Source organism: Carassius auratus, unplaced genomic scaffold (assembly GCF_003368295.1).
Source record: "Carassius auratus strain Wakin unplaced genomic scaffold, ASM336829v1 scaf_tig00214021, whole genome shotgun sequence".
In the NCBI taxonomy this organism is placed as follows: domain Eukaryota; kingdom Metazoa; phylum Chordata; class Actinopteri; order Cypriniformes; family Cyprinidae; genus Carassius; species Carassius auratus.
The window spans coordinates 207,529-227,648 of NW_020527496.1; the positions used below are offsets into that span (position 1 = coordinate 207,529).

Genomic DNA, 20,120 nt, shown 5'->3' on the forward strand with positions numbered 1-20,120 from the left:
TTTGTGGATTAATGCTTATTGGAGACGCGAACCATTTCAAACAATTCAGTTCGATTTGGTGAACTGGTTCAAGAAGATCCGGTTACATCGAATGATTTGTTCGTGAACCAGATATCATTACACTTCACTGTCTTGAAATCTCACACAACAGACACTGAAGAGAAGACAATGCTGAATATAGTCATAGTTTTTGCTATTTTTGGACCAAAATTTATTTTTGATGCAGTAATATGCAGTTATTAGCCGTGCCCACTGTATTTTTTGTTGGTTTTCATGAGACCCCCCTTGAAATGACCAGGACCCCCCATTACCCCAACCCCCCCCCCCCTCCCCCCCACCCATCAAAATTCTCTGGAGTTGCCACTGGTTACTACCACTGTTTTATCCCTAACTTCTCCTCCTTAGCTTCTCCCCTGACAGACCTGACCAGGAAGGGGCAACCAGAGAAGATCCCCTGGAACCCTGAGACGGAGGCAGCGTTCCAGCAGATAAAAACAGCCCTCACATCGGAGCCCATGCTCAGAGCCCCCGACTTCAACCGCCCCTTCCTGCTGCAGACAGACACATCCGACACCGGGTTGGGAGCCATCCTTTCCCAAGTCCACAACGGCAAGGAACACCTGGTAATATATATCATCCGAAAGCTGACCCCAGCAGAGCGGTGGTACGCAACCGTCGAAAGAGGCGTTGGTCATCAAGTGGGCGATCCCCCACTCTCCCCGCTACTCCACAGGAACAGGACGATGCTGCGACGGCGCTCATGCTGTCCCGAGCTCTCATCAGCGTCGCCCTGGAAACCAAGCAGTCACACCTGCACCTGCTTAATCACAGGCTGGGGGAGGGGGGGTGACAAGTGTCCTAAGCTCTCATCAGCATCACCCTGGAAACCAAGAAGTCACACCTGCACCTGCTTATCACGGGCTGAGCGGCCACACCTACATGCTATCAGGCACTAGCTTCATAAGCCCGGGAAACATGCATTGAGTTGAGAGATGTCTCCAAAAACGAACCGCAACATATGTTATCTTCGCACAGACAGCAGTGTGTGACCGCCAGCTCCCACCACAAATGGAGTTCATGGACCCACACAGCACAGCGCACGGAAGGAGAGGAGAGAGAGAGAGAGAGAGAGAGAGAGAGAGGGCGAGCACTGAGCACCTAAAAAATGTCCCCCATCATCAATAAAAATCCGCTCCTTCGGGGACTTACCTGCATCCTCGTGTCGTGTGCTTCTTCACCCCGTCACTATATATATATATATATATATTAGGGGTGTAACGATACGCGTATTCGTATTGAACCGTTCGGTACGACGCTTTCGGTTCGGTACGCGGTACGCATTATGCATACCGAACGGTTCGTTGGACTAATTAATTATATTTGAAAAAAAAAAAAGAGAAATATAATGATATGCGTTCAACAAGGTAGCCCAATAACCCAAACGACGTAACAGGCAACGCCCCTGACACTCCCGAAGAAGAAAAAAACACCAACTTATGTTTATGTTATGTTATGACTCAGTCAGGCGCTCGCTCACTCAGTACGCGCTGAAGGCTCGTTGCAAAATGGCCAATGCGTTTAACAGACTAGAAAAAGAAGATGACTCTCAAACATATTGTTTGAGATGCATGATTCCATCTATGAGCTGCTCGATCAGAGTGACATGAGAGCCCCTCCTTAGAACATTATTTGTAAATCCATGTTATGGTAAGTGTGCACGTGAAGTCTTTGCACACTTTCTGAAATCCACACTGTGGTAAGTTTGCACACTACACTAGTGCTCTGCATTCTTTCTAAAATCCTATATAGTGAGGGCTTCGCGCGGTTGCTTCATTGCTTTAAAAAAAAAAAAAACACCAGCGTGAATACTTGAAACATGTCAACTCATTTACGCCGACATCACCTTATTGTGTCAGTATCTGGGAAAAGACAAAAAAAAGGAGAAACATGCACGCAACAAACTATGCCTGCAGCATTTAGACACCAGTATTATAGCTTACAGGGAATCCAAAGTGCACCCAAACACCAGACCTGTTGGTTATTTTAGGATCTTATATTTCTGGTCTGTTAAATGCATTAGACATTTTGCAATGAGCCTTCAGCGCGTGCTGAGTGAGCGAGCGCCTTAGGGGCCGTTCACATATCGCTCCTAAAAACGCGTGGAAAACGCTAAGCACGTCTTTCTCCTCCTTTCCAAAGCGCTCGGGTAGAAGCGCTCATGAGGCGTCTGTCTTTGCTAAGCAACAATGACGTGCTCTCTCCATGAGACGCGGAAATTTCAGCAAAGGATAAATGGGTTTGCAGCTCTAAAAATCGCTTGCAGTAGCTCTGCTACTAAATTTATTTCAAAATTGCAATCCATATACAACTATGATCAGCTGTTCCTTCATCTTGGCTGAGTTTTCAACGTTGTTATGGGAAAGGATGAAGCTGATTGGTTAGTTCTTGTCACATGACCCGCGGTGCGCTTGCGGCATTCTGAAAAGTTGAGATGTTTTTGCATTTTGCTGTATCTAAAACGTACCGAACCGAACCGAACCGAACCGTGACATCAGTGTATCGTATCGAACCGAACCGTGAATTTTGTGAACCGTTACACCCCTAATATATATATATATATATATATATATATATATATATATATATATATATATATATATATATATATATATATATATATATATATATATATACACTAAAATATTGTATTATTGCAGTATAAATAAATAAAACATTTTTAATTTATAAAATGTATTTTACAAACAGCATGTTAATATATATATTTTTTTCAAATAAATAATGTTTATATTCAAATGTTAAAATATTATATTGAAAACTTCATGATAGTTGACTGAATAAATTAAATTCATTTTAATTTATGAAATTAATAAATAGTATGTTAATATAAGCACAGAAATACTGTAGAGTTGGAAACAGTAGTAGATAGTTGTCTATGTAAAACATAAAAATAAATGAATTAAAAAAGTATTATTATAAAAGAATAAATAAAGTACACAAACCTGAGAGCATAGAACACGGAGTACAAATGTTGCTGCAGCTCCATATATCATATTGTCGAGGGACTGGTCTGGCTGTGTTTCAGTAAGAATAAATGCAGAGAAGAGGTCGGCTGATTTCACTGTATTCCCTCTCAGCCCTTCTGTTCATAAGAGGACAATTCACTGACTGAGGATTTATAGCACAGTCAGCACTTTCAGCCAATCTAAATTTTTGCCAGCTTCACTGCACATGAAAAAACATTAACAGTCTCCAGTACATGGACAAACAGAAGAGGGACAAATATTTTTACGGCAAGATGAAAAAATGTAATGTAAGTCCCTCTGTACTGTAATACATTAAAGATAAATTTTACCAAAACATTTATATTGAATCAACCTCAGTTTATGTCTTCATCAGAGTAGATTTGGAGAAATGTAGCAATACTTCACTTACTCACCACTGGATCATCTGCAGTGAATGGGTGCCCTCAGAATGAGAGTCCAAAGAGCTGATAAAAACATCACAATAATCCCCAAGTAATCCACACCACTCCAGGCAATAAATTAACATATTGTGAAGTGAAAAGCAGCATGTTTATAATAAACAATCCATCATTAAGATGTTTTATCTTCAAACCGTTGCTAAAACAGGATTCCGTAATCCATAATAATGCTTTCTGCAATGAATCAGGAGAGCAATCTGCACAGATCAAGCAACATTTACAAGTGAAAACAGTCCACAAATTAACAACTACGTCAGTGGATTTTAATGACAGAAGACAATAGGAAGTTATTCAGTGGAGGAAGCATCATTATGCAATGTAGACTCATATTTTGCCCAGAAGCGACAGTTTAAACTTAAAACATCTTAAAGATTGATTTTTTTCTTAGAAATACACAACTTTACTTGTGGATTATTGTGATGTTTTTATCAGCTGATTGCACTCTCATCCTGATGGTACCCATTCATTGCAGAGGATCCACTGGTAAGTGAGAGAATGCTACATTTCTACAAATTCATCGACATCTTGGATAGCGTGAGAGTAAGTCAATTTCATTTTCTGGGTGAATTATTCCTTTATTGCATCAGATATATGCCTGGAAATAGTAATTTTCCAGTTGCTCAAATTTATTAGAGACATGCTGCCAATCAGTGATGATTTCAGAGTGATATTTCAAAAAGAAACAAAAATAAATAAATAAATAAATAAAGTAACAAAAATACAACAAAACAAGCACTGAACCTACAAAACACAAAAGAAAATGCTGTCAACAGCAAAACCTACAACTCAACCACTTGCAGGGGTACGTCTTTCAGTTCATACACATCTCACAGCAGACATGTACTTCAAGTCAAACAGTTTCTGCTTATTGCCTCTACCACTTACAGGCAATACTTACAATATGCTAGCTACTAGGTGACGTTCACACAGCTCTTGATAATCATAGTCCACCGGACATAAACCCTACACATTTTATCAATGAACACTTTAAACACATTGCTTCCTTCCCCATAGCCGCAACACAGTCAGATATTAAAGGGGGGGTGAAATGCTATTTCAGGCATACTGAGTTTTTTACACTGTTAAAGAGTTGGATTCCCATGCTAAACATGGACAAAGTTTCAAAAATTAAGTTGTACGTTTGAAGGAGTATTTTTGTTCCAAAAAAAACTCTTCCGGTTTGTCACAAGTTTCGGAAAGTTTTTTTCGAGTATGGCTCTGTGTGACGTTAGATGGAGAGGAATTTCCTTACATGGGTGCTAAGGCACTTCTGCCGGAAGAGCGCGCGCTCCCGTATAGCAGAGCACTGAGAGCACAACAGACTTCACTGATCAGAGCGAGAGCGTCGCGAAAAGTCACAAAAGAAGTGTGTTTTTGGTTGCCAGGGCAAGACAACCCTGCACAGATTACCAAAAGAGAAACGGCATTAAGGGACCAGTGGATGGAGTTTATTTTTACAGAGCATCAACGGAGTTGTGCAAGTGTTTTTGTTTGTTCCCTGCATTTCGGATTGCACATCGTTTATTTCTTAAGGATAATGCAGTCCCATCGAAAAAGGGTCACGATCGTGTGTTGGAACCGCAGGCGGTGAGTAAAACTGCTTCAAATATCTCTGTGTTGTTAACTTAGCTATCAGCGCGTAAGCACATCAAGTAAACAACATGCGATGTTGTCATCAAACCCCCCCCCCCCCCCCCCCAAGGAGATGATCAAGGAGATCATAATTGCACTGATAAGTCTACCATGCAAAAACGCAACATAGGTTTTTATTAAAAAATTTTATTAATGATGTTCAGTCTTCACTGACCTTCGCGGGGTTTAACCAGACAGTTACACGAATTCCACCAATCAGATGCATCACTTTGGGATTGTGGGATTGTTCAGGATTGGAAGTATTATCCAAGACATCGCGAATAAAAGGCATTTATCTCAAAACAAGGTTAGTGCCCCATGAACTTTTGGCATTTATATGAGTACTTGAAAGATTATATGTGTACTTGAAAGATTTTTAAAACAATTATTTAAAATTATATTATCTGTAAGAACCTCTTTTTTTTACTTTTAAGATTTGAAGTACAGTACAAGTGCATATTCAGTGTGATCAATAGCACTTTTTTCACAAAAGCAGTGAATGCACAGTTTACAGCTAATACTTCAAGGTGCAGACAGGATCTTTGTTAGGCATATGACTCCAGACTGCACAGAATGCTTCACTGCTTCCAGCAGGTGTTATTTCAGTCTGTCTCACTCAATAACATACAGTCGTTCAGTCTCCCAGGCCTCTGAAATGCTGTCTAGCAGCACAGACTGTCTTTTCTATTTGTGAAAAAAAAGATGCATTGCTCCGCAGTGCAGTGCTGTAAGTTATTTATGTCTGGCATCTATCGACTGCATTTAAAATCACATCAGAATGAATAAAGGGCTACACCTACATTTAATAATCTGTTTTGCTGCTTCAGGTAATGCTGTTTGTCCACGTCTTATCTCTATTGATTGTCAGCCCACTGTAAAAAATCTTCTATATCTCTTTTTTGAAAGCCCATTAATTGAATTTGGTGTGTACTTAATTTTTCCTGTGCAAAAATGACTGCACACAAATAAAGTGGGATGTGCACATGCAAGAAGCTCAATGGGGATTAATTGGATTACTGCAGTTAAATCAGAGAGCTCAAAATTATGAGGTCTTCATAAGGAAATCCTATTTCAGTCAGTAAGAAAGGCTAAAGTTTATATAACATTATATTACAGCGAGACCAGTTGCATTGACCTCCTGCTGGCTGAAGGATACAAGTAAGGGCATCATCCTCATTGCTGGACTTAATTGGTTTTATTCTTAGAGGCTTTAAAATGACTGACTGCAGAAGACGAATAGAGCTCCTATAAATTGCCTGGCTAACTGTATGAAGTATTAGTCTGCATCACAGTTTACATACTTGGGTTGCAAACTTAAAGCATGTTAATGAGTATTCTTTTGAGTAGACTTTGTAGCATGCCAGTATTAGAATATAAAATTATGTCTTGACACCCTTTGTTTTATACTGTTTGACCGTGCATGTATCTGTTAGCATTTAGCTTGGGTGAATTGCCCTAAAGTGGGACATTTTTTGCATTTCAGACTTTTGTGAGATATTGTGATTTGTAGCCAAAACATTAAATCCACACCCAATACCATTTTAAAAACCCCAGGATGTGCCCTAATCAAATCAAAAGATTAAATGCAGATAACACATTTATACAAGAAATGATAGACATATTAGTATTCTTAGTGGAAATCGTCTGAGAAAATCTGCAGCTTTGTAATGTGGGACAGTTGTATTCCTAATGTGGGACACAGAAAAGTCAATGATAAAAAACCCAAAATCACATTGATTCATGCGAAATAATAAAATGCTCTTGGTTATGGATGGTTGAAACATGGAAAATTATTTATTTATTATAACATTATACATATTATACATTTATTATAAAGAAATTAAGCAACTATTATCACAGGCCTATGTTGTTATATAGATAGAAAAGAGTTTAACACACCGTCAGAATTTCTTGACTCTTCTCTAGTTCATTTTACTTAACAACAAACAGATAACAGGCATAGCCTAGGCCTTTTTGAAGTCAAAATATAAAAGCTTGCAACTTCATAAAAAAAATGAAAAAAAGAAAAACAGTTTGAACAAGCTTTAGGCTATAGATTCAACCTTGAGTCTGAATTCATGAACATTCTATGAACTGCAGATAAAAACCTTTCAGACTGTATGTTTTCTATTTCACTATTTCACTAAACAACATTATAACAACTTTTTGAAAACCTTCAGTCTGTACAAACCTTGAGAACTACCTTAAAAAAAAAAAAAAAAAAAAAAAAAAACTTTTCGGCAGAGGTTAACTCATTACATCTCTGAAAACAAGCAGTCTTTGCATGTCAAGACACTGTCATCATCTATAATGCCATTGTAGTAAACAAAACTTTCTGCTATTTTAGATTTTATATTACATAATAACACTAAAACCCTGTCAATAACCATGTTTTTCCCACAAACCAAACCCCACCACACATTTTTGACTGACTAAAGTACTGTCCCACATTAGGCTAATCATATTGTCCCACTTTTCGAAACCACATTTCCTAAATAAGGACACTAGGAAATTTGATTAAAAAACAATTATATATATATATATATATATATATATATATATATATATATATATATATATATATATATATATATATATATATATATAGTTTATACATACAAAATGATACTATATTTTGGTGGACAAACATTTCATAAGCATATTAGACCAAAAAGTAGCAGGACTGTTTTGTTTAAAATTAATTTATACTCCTTAATATCAAGTCAAAACTTTTGGGTGGTCAGTGACGTCACAATGTGCTTCCCGTCAGATGATTGCTCCGCCCTCAAATCCTTCTGGAGTTTGATTATTGTAAGCATTATCCATTAGCTTGTGCCAGCTTTGTTTACTACTGGCTTGTGAATCCTTCGCAATAAAATCATAATTAAATGTATTTTTGTAGACCAAAAAACGAGAAACATTAGAATTAGTACTTCCGTTTCTTATAGACATATATTATAAAATATTATTGTGAACAAAACATACAACAACAAGACTCATTAATTGTTTGTCACAGAAATTATTATTTGCAATTCAAAAGCCAATTGAAAAATGTTGCTTAGTTTTTGTCGAGGGAACCAGAGTAATGCTAATGTCTGAGTTGGACTATGAAACGTAAAAATATAACCATCACAGAAACGTTTTCTTTTCCAAAGTGGAAAGGGTTGTGGGTGATATTAGACAAAAAAATTAAAAAATAAAATAAAAACATGCACACTACGAAAAATACTGGAAATGCTACACTAACTGAACTCTTTGCCATAATATATATTTTTTTAATACTAGGATTTTAGATGCACTAATCCTAATCTCAAATACCAAGGACGGAAGGCAGATTTGGAAACAAACCTTCATGAACTAGTATTTAAATAGCTTTCCATCTGACCTTTCATAAGAGCATTTCATATTCAACATTTAGTGCAAATATCTTTGCTTTTTCATTTAAGAGATCCTTTATCTAAGAATTCCTAAGTCTATTCATTGTATATTCTCCACACGGACAAGACTATGCAGTCTGGGGCAGGAATCCCACGTGCCATGATACATTTGGCAAACAATGGAAGCACAACCAATAGTGCACCACTGGAGATGTGGCTCTGTCAGCCCACTGGGGAACATCCAGCCCAGAATAAGTAAAGATTGATGGCGAAATCGTGTCTGAGAACTGAATCAATACTTATCAGCTGAGCCATGGCTATAGTCATCTTACAAAGCAGTTAGCCACTTGGAAGGCAAACCTAGAACAAGGGAATTTCATTGAAAACTGGCACTAAGGATTAAATCACAGGACCAGAGAGGGATAGAAAATTATGGAGGCTACTATGATTCAAAGAAAGAAAATAACAAGCACATCCCTTTGATACAACAAACCTTTCACAATAGAATATATGGAAATAATGAAAGCAAAATTAACTGCTTATTTTAATCCATACACAGTCAGTATAGGCACTTAATGAATGGGGAAGATCACTATGAAGTGTAGAAACACACTGTGTTTGTAATATGGGTCTGTTGTTGAGAATTTAATATTTTTCCGCACACCTACATCAGTGTGGGCAACTGTGACCACTGGTCCTTGAGTTTAAGAGATGTGGGATTGAGTCGTGCATGTGGGCATAGCAATAGGAATCTCTGTTAACAATTTAAAAAAATCTCCTGCATTGTTCAATAAAATACTGTATTTAAGACTTGAGAGATTAACTGGTTTTACTTCAGGACCTTACTAGACATTAAACAATAATTCCTCATTGCTTTTATATTTTTGAAAGAAGTCTTATCGTATTTGATCAAAAATATAGTAAAAACTGTAATATATTATTAAGTATTATGATAATTTAAAACAGTGTTCTATCTTAATAGATATAATTTATTCTTGTGCTATCAAAGCTGAACTTTCAGAATCATTCCTCCAGTCTTTAGTGTCACATGATCCTTCAGAAATCAGTCTAAAATGCTGATTTGGAGATCAAGAAACATTTTTTATTATAAGCATCAATGCTGAAAACAGTTTTGCTGCTTCTTTTTTTTTTCTTTTTTTTTTTTAGGATTATACGATGAATAGAAAGTTCAAAACAATTTATTTGAAAAAAAAATTATAGCGTTACAAATGTCTTAAAACTGAATGCATCTTTGCTGAATAAAAGTATAAATTTCATTAATTTATTTAATTCATATAATCAATCACTATTGAATATTTAATTGTATATTATAATTGTGTAGTCCTTATTTATTTTTTCATTTAGATTATGTTTCTGTTATCTAACACCCACTTTATCTTCAGAAAAAATTTAATCTCAAAATGAATATGCATTTTTCATTCTTCACATTATAATGTGATGCCTAAATTCTAATTTCATATGCAAAACGTTTGAATGTCATGCTTTTTGTTTTATTTACACAAACTAATATACATTTTTAATAGCAGTCATTTTTCAATAACAATATCTGCAATAACAGGAAAGTCAGTCAGTCCGAATTCTAATACCATGCTTCCCTGAAATCAATGAAAAAGCTTGGCAGAGAACAAATCAAACATCAAAATGTGTCCACCCATCAATATCTAGCGTGGTTACTGCCCTGCTTTTGCGGTTTCAGGAGCAACCGAAACGACAAGGAGATTCATGCTCCCTCCTCCCTTCCAGCTGAAGCCATAAAGACTTGATGACATTCAGATCTGTGCAGAATCAAACTGAGGTTGCCCCCCTGCACATCCTCCCTGTGGGACACGTGTGCAAGTGTGCAAAGACACAGAGATGGGCTGTACTGATGGTCTGGGGGGCAGAGAGCAGAGGAGACAGAGATTAATTATGTTCGAATGGCCATGCATAACTCACATCTGCTGCACCGAAAGATCCTGAGACACGAGCTGGATACAATGTGCCTGCTTCAGACTATTAGACATGCAGGCGTCCATATCCTCCCCCCAATTCTATTCAGGCAGGGGTTCCCGAATCACGGTGGGTGACTCCCTGCCAGCCACAACCCCCCAAATGACTACTCCTCATTAAAAATCTCTTGAATTAGACTTTTCATTCGAATTTTCAGTTTTCACTTTATGAAGGAAATGCAATGGTACCTGCCTGCTAGGTCATCATGATATGGATAAAATCTTACATTGGATATCTTAGAAAAGTAGCGTCATACCTTTTACCATTAAGGCAAATTACTTCAGGTACCAACCAAAAGTAAATATATAATAATAATAATAAAGGTTCTTTATTGGCATTGATTGTATTGATGGTTCCATAAAGAACATTTAACATGGAACCTCCGTTCTACAACAGGTTCTTTAAAGGGGGGTGAAATGCTATTTCATGCATACTGAGTTTTTTACACTGTTAAAGAGTTGGATTCCCATGCTAAACATGGACAAAGTTAAAAAAATTAAGTTGTACATTTGAAGGAGTATTTCTGTTCCTAAAATACTCCTTCCGGTTTGTCACAAGTTTCGTAAAGTTTTTTTTCGAGTATGGCTCTGTGTGACGTTAGATGGAGCGGAATTTCCTTATATGGGTCCTAAGGGCACTTCTCCCGGAAGAGCGCGCGCTCCCGTATAGCAGAGCAGAGAGAGCACAACAGACTTCACTGATCAGAGCGAGAGCGTTGCGAAATGTCAGTCGAAAAGTGTGTTTTTGGTTGCCAGGGAAAGACAACCCTGCACAGATTACAAAAAAAAAAAACAGCATTAAGGGACCAGTGGATGGAGTTTATTTTTACAGAGCATCAACGGAGTTGTGCAAGTGTTTGTGTTTGTTCCCTGCATTTCGAAGATGCTAGTTTTACAAACAAGGCCCAGTTTGAATACGGATTTGCGTATCGTTTATTTCTTAAGGATGATACAATCCCAACGAAGAAGGGTCACGATCGTGTGTTGGAACCGCAGGCGTTGAATAAAACTGCTTCAAATATCTCTATGTTGTTAACTTAGCTATCGGCGCGTAAGCACATCAAGTAAACAACATGTGATGTTGTCATCAAACTGCACTTTCCACATGTACAAAAAAAAAAAAAAAAAGACGACATAAAGTGGAACTTAGTCATTTTCCAAAACCGCTAAGCAAATATATACAGTTTCAGTACATACCACATAGAGACGCCTTTGCTGATGCTGCTCTTGTTAAATTTCAGCCTCTGGATCTGATTCTGGATAATAAATATACACTGAATCTGACTGTTAGCCGTGGTTTGTTTTGGATGTTTTTTTCCTCATGGTAATGTCACAGCTTCCAGACGCACTCAACGCAAAAGCCTACTGGCGCTCGTGATTCTTTAGTTCCGCCCACACGTCACGCCTCTAGGCGCTCGTGTTTTTCCGGGAAAAATCGGTACAGACTATCTTTCTCTTATGAATATAATAAAACTAAAGACTTTTTGGAGTTATGAAGGATGCAGTACTACTCTATAGGTACTCAAGATTAACAGGATATTGAGTGAAAACGAGCATTTCACCCCCCCAACCCCCCCCACCCCCTTTAAGGTAGGAAAATAATCTTTTGATAATTAAAATGTTATTTACACTAAGAATTAAGTTCTTTTCAGAACTGGTGACTGAAAGGTTCTTTGAGGAACCCAAAATGGTTCTTCTATATCATCACTGCAAAATTCTGTGTCATTCATGTCTGCAGTAACTCATTGATATTTAACACAGTGTCCCCTTCCTCCACTGTCCTCCAGGTCTACTGGGTCTCTCCAGGCTGAAATGGTACATGAGGTCTTTGCACACACACATACACATCTAAAGGGAGAGAAGTGTGGGACAAATGGCAAGACAAAGGCAGGGCAGTGCCGTAGACTTTTATGGGGCTTGATATACGTCTGGCATTGTCCTTCCAGATCCAAAGGGGACATTCTGCTCACATAAGCATCTGTCTTACGACACCGTGCAGTTATACACAAAATAAATTAACATCCATTTGGCATTTATGGCATGCTAATTACGACCCCTTCTGCTGGAGACTTCTAAATCAAATAAGAAATAATGTTGTACAAACCTAATTGTTTTAATGAAGAAAAATATAAGAAATCTAGCAGAACATCCCCAGTCTATAGAAAAAGTTCAAAAAAACATGGCCATATATGCAACAAACTCTTTCACAGTAGATCTGTATAATTAAGCTCTGTCTAACATTTTAACGTATTGCTCAGTGAATAAATTTTTTTATAATAATATTGTAATTATATTATATATAATTCTAATAAGGTGTAGTAATAATGCTTAACATATGACATTATTATAAATAATCCAGCACCAGTAACTAATCTGACTGATACTCCAACACAGTAGGTGGCAGTATTGCACCTTGACGCTGGTTGTCACCCGTTATAAAACAGAAACAAAAATATGAAGTGTGAACATGAAGTGTGTAGCTACTACTGCAATTTGTAACTATTTTACATTGTGGCACATTGGTGACTAATTCATATAAATTTTATTTCATTCATGCATTCTTTACGATTGGCTGACAGATGGTTATGTTTAAGGACGGGGTTATCCTTGATTCTTACTTTTTTCACAAGATTCTTATTTGAATCACAAGATACAATCGCATATGAAAACTTTCATGCTGGCCAAAATCACTGGTACTTGTGTATCTCTTAAATGTTCACAATTCACCAAGTTTGATTATTTAAAGGTGCGAATGAAATGGGAATGTTTAAAGTAAATAATAACGTCCATTGCTTCAGTTCCTTGGATATCACACACATTTGTATGTACTACATTTATGTAACCCCAGTTCACCTCACTCACTTTAGTGAAAAGAGCAGCATGAACATTCTTCAAAACATCTCCTTTTATGTTCCACAGAAAAAAAGAAAGTGATACAGATACATATGACAGAATTTTCATTTTTGGATTGAATTTTCCTCCAAGTACATGCTTGTTTTCACATACTGAACAATATGGCCTTGCACTCCCTTTAAATCTTCATAATTTTCTACATTAATTGGACACTGAATCATCCCTTGAGAAGAGAACAAGTCCAGACAATGTCCTGAATGCCTCTCTGAATGTATATGATAACACACTTGTATGTATCACATTAGGAGGTGTGAGAATACAACACAACCCCAGCAGAGCTGCGCGGATGACAACAAGTGCACAAACAGTAGACCACATATTAATTATTCAGCTGCCAACATTACTCATCTCCAAGTACCTCTGTGAAACAGGGATGGGCACTGATAGATTTTACATTACATTTACCAACATGACACCATTATTACTCCTACTGGAGGACAGTGATTGAAACCTGAAAGCTGTTAACAAACAGCGCTAATTAAGCCTTTGGGAACTCAAAGAGCAGCGTAAGCTTCTGTGTTCTGGCCCTGTGCGATGCGCTAGATGCTTGTCAGGAAATCATGCTGATTGTATATTAAATAAGATGCCCTGGGGCTCAGGGAAGATAGACAGTGTGGAAGGGAAGGAATTAGGTTTGAATCCCAATGGGACTGTGGTATTCAAATAAATGCTACAGGATGAGCAAATGAAAGCCTCTCTCCTTCCTGGAAAAGAAAAGGTTTCTGAAAACAAGCGTCACTACAATGTCTTAAAGAGACAGTTTACCTATAAAAGAAAATTTTGCATTTACTCTACGTCATGGCATTCCAAAGTAGGGATGGTCGTTTAAGTGTAGTCCAGCATCTGCTCAACTGACTTGTCAATAACTGTTTTGATATTTTTAGTAGCAGTGGTCTGCTTTAGCTGTTACACAGTTTGCATGGGAAAATCGTTTGAAAAAGTTTCATTTTTAAATTCATCCACTTTAGAGTCGGTATGGAATCAAAACGAAACCTATTTACTAGCGCACATTACTAGTCTTGTGGTGAACCATTAATCTATGCATGTGAATCAATAGGAAAATAAATAAATATATAAAATTGTTTGCTTTCATATAACCTCAAGACGTTTTGTGGTACTGCCTCATTAAGATGAATAGTTTGTTGTATTCCTCATTTGTAAGTAGCTTTGGATAAAAGCATTTAATAAATGAATATATATAAAATGTAAATGTAAGCAGGAAGTGATCATGATCGTCCATTGGCTTTGTGCCTTGCCGTGTTTTAATGAGGAAAGGATTAAGGGAGCAAGACGTCTATCTCCATGGAGACCAGAGAGATTTGCCTTGCCCTTTCTCTCAGCAACCCTCAGGACTACACTTTCTACCTCCAAATGAGTCCATGGTCGTGAAAGTTGTGTATGCTGACCAGTCTGTATAATCCAAAAATGCTGAACACCCACCATGGAAACTCACAGAGAACTTACATTTAAAGTGCGTCAAAGTGATGTTAAATTTAAGATTTGAGGTGATGTTTTGCACCTAAAGTATCACCACGCTACAGCTGCTTTGATATTAGCATGCACGCCTGCACACAAGCGCTAAACCCATCTCAGCTCATTCAGAGCTATCGCAACCTTTGGCCCTAAAGGGCAAAAAGAAAAAAAAAGAATGACAAACTCAAACACACATGGGATGAGCAGTTTGCTCAGAACATGTGTGTGTGTGTATGTGTGTGTGTGTGTCTACTGAATATGCATCAGTTCCTTTTTCAACACATGCCCTTCTTTCTCGTCCCCCTATGCGGTGGCTTTTGTCTTCTTCACCGGAAGGTGGGGGACGTTGCCATGGTGACTACTGCAACAGAAGGCTGAAGTGTTTGACTTCCTCATGACCTTCACAGAAGGGGGTGATTGTCCCAAAATAGAGCCAGCGCTCTCCTTCATGTGAAAAGTGTTAAATCAAGAGGAAAAATGATCAAACTGTCCTGAGCTCTTTAGGATTGCATGCACAACTGCAATCTCAGTTGGTCTGAAGCACCTTTCATTAGCATTACGAAACCATTAAGATAACATTATCAAAGGTTGCAATGCATTGGTTATACTGACTTACTCGTGCTGGTGTCACATGAAAAATGCAGATCAAAGGAGCATATTTGTTATGGTTTAAGTCTCTAATAGAGCTGTACACATATATTTGTGGAGAAGATTTCTTGTTAATTTCCGGTTCATCGGTATGTAAACAGTAATTTTGCTTGCTGATGTCAGACTAAGAACGACCCACAGAGCAGCAAATGAAAAAAAAAAAAAAAAACAATTTTAAGGCAAGTATCAGTATTATTACCCAAAAACATATTTTCTGTGCAATCTTTAGAAGCCGACTCGTGATGTTCACCTTGCAGACAATAAACATGAAGGAACTGACATTGAAAGACACCTCCTGTCAAAGTATAATTTTAAATATAATAATAACATTATTATATTATGAATAAACATTATATATTATACATTATATATACAGTTTTGGCCAAATGTTTTGGCAGTGACATACATGTTGTTGTTGTTTTTTGCCAAGTTTGCTGTTTAAGCTACTGTGGTGTTCATTCACATTATTTCTAGATTATTGTGTAGAGTGTTCAGATGCTATTTAGATAATTGCTAAAAGCTTCATTGGCCAAAAAATTTACTTCAAATAATAATAATAATAATAATAACAATAATAATAATTCACAGTTTAATTGAATCATATCAGCAGCACATGTGAAAGTGTGAACGAATAGTTAGGTGAAATGGAGAAGAACTGGTGTCAAGAAGGGCAGCAAAGAAGCCACTTCTCTCCAAGAAAAACATTATTTTCTCTGATGAAGCTCCTTTCCGACAGTTTGGGACATCTGAAAAATCGATTGTTTGGACAAAAGGTGAATGCTACCATGAGTCCTGTGTTGTGCCATCAGTGAAGCATCCTGAAACCATCCATGTGTGGGGTTGCTTTTCAACCAAGGGAGTTGGCTCTCTCATAATTCTGCCCAAAAACACAGCCATGAATAAAGAATGGTGTCAAAACGTACGGCAAGAGCAGCTTCTCCCTGTGATACATGAACAATTTGGTGATGATTACTGCATTTTCCAGCATGATGGAGCACCATGACACAAAACAAGAATGATAAAGAAGTGGCTCGAAGATCATTACACTGAGATTTTGGATCCGTGGCCAGGCAACTTCCAGGATCTCAATCCCATAGAGAACCTGTGGTCAGTCTTCAAAAGGAGAGTGAAACAAACAGAAGCCCACAAAGTGTGATCAACTCCGAGAACTAATAAGGCAAGAATGGATCACCATCAGGATTTGGACCAGAAGCTAATATCCAGCATGCCAGAGTGAACTGCAGAGGTTATAAAGAAGAAACGACCATAGAAAAGTGGAAAAATACTCTACAAATACTGTAGCAGCAAACTTTGCAAAACACAATTTATGTCACTGCCAAAATTTTAGCCATGGCTGTAAATGTAATAATACAATTTACTGTTGTTAAATCACATGAATTTGAAGCTCTGCAATTTGTTGAAACTAATATTTATTCACAAGAGAGGTTTTTCTCAGAGAGGTCAAATGTTTCTAATATATTAAATATAAAATGGCAGTAAATCATGTTACGTTTTGTATTGACAGAATAACAGAACGATCAATAGAACTTTAGATTGACAGATAGATAGATAGATAGATAGATAGATAGATAGATAGATAGATAGATAGATAGATAGATGGGTCAAAACTGCATGAGTAGTGACTCATTCATTTCTTCAGGATTAAGTCTGCAAAACTGTTCCTCGGTGAGAAGAGGTGTCTGGTGAAACGAAGGTCATACTATAGAAAGAAAGCATGAATTATCTCATGAGTCATAAGATGAGTTCACTATCCACCCACAAAAACATCAAGGCTCTGAACAAAGCCTGCAGAATGCCATGCATGAGAGAACGAACGTGCATACCACCAATCAAAGCACCCGAGAAATCAAAAAAGAAATTGCATCCTTTATAAGTGTCTCTTTGTGTACCACTACTGCATTTTTCCTCCCACTACAGGCTTTTTGTTTGGATGCTTACAAAAGATTACCTCTAAGGAAGAGGGGAGCTCAGAAATTGAATAAGTATTGGAGAGCTAAGAGAGATAATCCTCTTCTCTGGTGACCTTGTTCCACACATTGTTTATAAATCAATCCATCTATCTCAGAGATAACAGACTGCTTATTTCATGTCTAAAACGACCGGAAGTAATATTGACAGAGTTAAATGAACATGTTCTTGACTCGCTATGTAGACTTGCGGTTTTTAATTTATTTTGATGGACCCTTTAACGCATCATGCTGACTATACGTAATGCTGCACCTACATATCTCAGAGTATTAGTAGACTGGTAGGGTTAGGGCTAGATTAACACAAATATTTAAACCTCCAGTCTTTGTTAATCAAGTACAAAGCTTTTACTGTTCAGAGAGACATTCATGAAGAACGTATGAGCTCTCATGAGTTTGTCATCCTTAAAAGGTCAACTAGGGTAACGTCTCACTGTTGGTTCTCAGTTCAGCTGCAGGACTATCATGAATAATTTAATCTTGTTAAAGGAGGACACTTACGAATCAATTCCATCGCAGCACCAGACAAGTAGTGTGAGATTACAAGGCAGGGCAAAAGAGGGCAAGCCAGGAAGTAACTTGAGGCCACTGGAACCAATCCAACAAAAAAACACCCAAGAAAGGCTGTATAAACAGCTTAAGGACACAATTATACATTGACATCAGATACAAACAGGTTGATATAACCAAAAAAATGGTGGTTGTCATTACACAAAATAATAATTTATTCAACGAAAAAAAAAAAAAAAATTATCCTGCGAAAATTACAATGCATGAGGGCAAAAAAGCTTAGCAATGATTCAAGGAGGTCCCAAAATATACCCCAGTTTTTAATTGTGAATTACAAAGGCAAATACAAAGATGAAAAAGCTGTAAAAATTGCATATTTCACTGATGAATTCAAGCTTAAAAAACATGTTATATTATTATCAACATATGTACATCTTGGGTTTGAAGTGTTGTGGCACTGGTAACTCATGAAGGAGGGTCTTCTCCATGAATAGCCTTGTATTTAGCCATCTCTTCAGGAAAAACCTTGCCCAGCTCAGAAATGAGGAGGCTTTTAAATTTCTGGAGAGTAAAAAACAAAAAACAAAAGAGGGTTAGATGAAGATTCTTCGTTTGTATTATTCAAAACATACCAGGAAAGCAGGAGAACTGTCAAGCATTTTACCCCCAAGATTTCTTTAATGCACACAAGCATATTATAGATTTTCAATTTTTTTTTACTATTTTTAACTCTTAAGTTCAGAAATAACATTACAGAGGCCAAATATGTCAGTATTGCAACACTGTGGAGAAAAAAAAAAGAAAGCTCGTTCAGACCAAGAATGATAACTAAAATGATCACTACAAGCAGGAAGGGTAGACTCTTTGTAAACATATTTATTATGACATTTTATAACAAATGACCTGCTAGCACTCTCAATGTAGTCAATGTAAAACTGAACTCTGAATGCTGGATCAATACTTACAGTCAATGTGTCAATCTTTCCTTTAACCTGCTCATTTTTAGCCAAAGCTCTTTCTAAACACTCCTTCGTGTAGAGTTGAGGGTTACGACCCTGGTCAATGTACCTGTGCAAAACATCGATAATAAGTAATGAGAATTAATATCTTTACACAGACGTGACACGTCACATTTCTTGAATATAACAATTAAATGTGTACTGACAATCTAAACAAAGTAAAAGAAGGGTAATTTGATAAAGAACATCTGACTATTAACATTAATTTTTGTGCAGCTAGAAATATGACCTCTGCATATCTATTATGCAGTATAATACTCACTCGAACACTTCCAGAGGTACGTTGATATCATGCAGCTGCTGTCGGCATTTCTCAATGTCCTGCAGTCCTGAGATCATAAAGTTCCTGAAGAAATAAACAACCAAAACACCAACTGATAACAAGCCAAGAAAGGGTGAAGCTCAAAAACGCCATGATTTTCCAGATAAACACAACATAAGGTTTTAGAGTCGTGTTGAAACGAAAAGAATCACAGCTCACAGTTTCTGGTTGAGTCCTGTTTGACTGCTGGGCTGGAAGTCACTCACAATAATTCCGAGCTGTCGTATGTTTTCGACGAATTTCTCGAGGTGTTCTTCGAGGTTATCAAACTTCTCGGCCATGGCGTGTTGTATATTACATAAAGGTGAGCGTGCAATTGATTTGATTTGGATTAAACAAGAAAATCGTTAACGAAAGACAGACATCTGTTCAAGAAACGCAGCTTCCATGATAGCGAACAGCTTTCCGGCTGCGATTCAGCCAATAGCGTGCGAGAATTGGATTGTTACCCTGGTGACGGAATTTTCTTTGTGCTGTAAACCGTTCCGATTTGCTGCAAAGTCACTGTTGGAAAACAACCTATGCACTTGATGATGATGGGTCATTTCAAACACACATGATTTTATTTGAACTGCTGATGCATTCACCTTTTCAGTACGAGGTTTGACATAAGTGATGCTTGGTAAATTGCCAGCTAATGCATGAGAACTCAACCCCCCCCCCCCCCAACATTAGAGCAAAGAAGCATTATTTAATTGTGTATTATTTTTTATTAATGTCGATGGCA

At 37.4% G+C, this 20,120-nt stretch overlaps 1 protein-coding gene across 1 annotated transcript; it reads right to left on the reverse strand.

Moving 5' to 3' along the window:
* Nucleotides 1-18,243: 18,243 nt before the first annotated feature.
* LOC113090820 (mediator of RNA polymerase II transcription subunit 10) lies at nt 18,244-20,003 on the reverse strand. The gene is made up of 4 exons (XM_026256426.1): nt 19,553-20,003; nt 19,334-19,417; nt 19,018-19,120; nt 18,244-18,613 (listed from the first exon to the last, which is right to left on the reverse strand). Exons 1-4 carry the CDS (start codon nt 19,672-19,674, stop codon nt 18,518-18,520), a joined length of 405 nt encoding a protein of 134 aa, XP_026112211.1. The 5' UTR covers nt 19,675-20,003; the 3' UTR covers nt 18,244-18,517.
* Nucleotides 20,004-20,120: the final 117 nt, after the last annotated feature.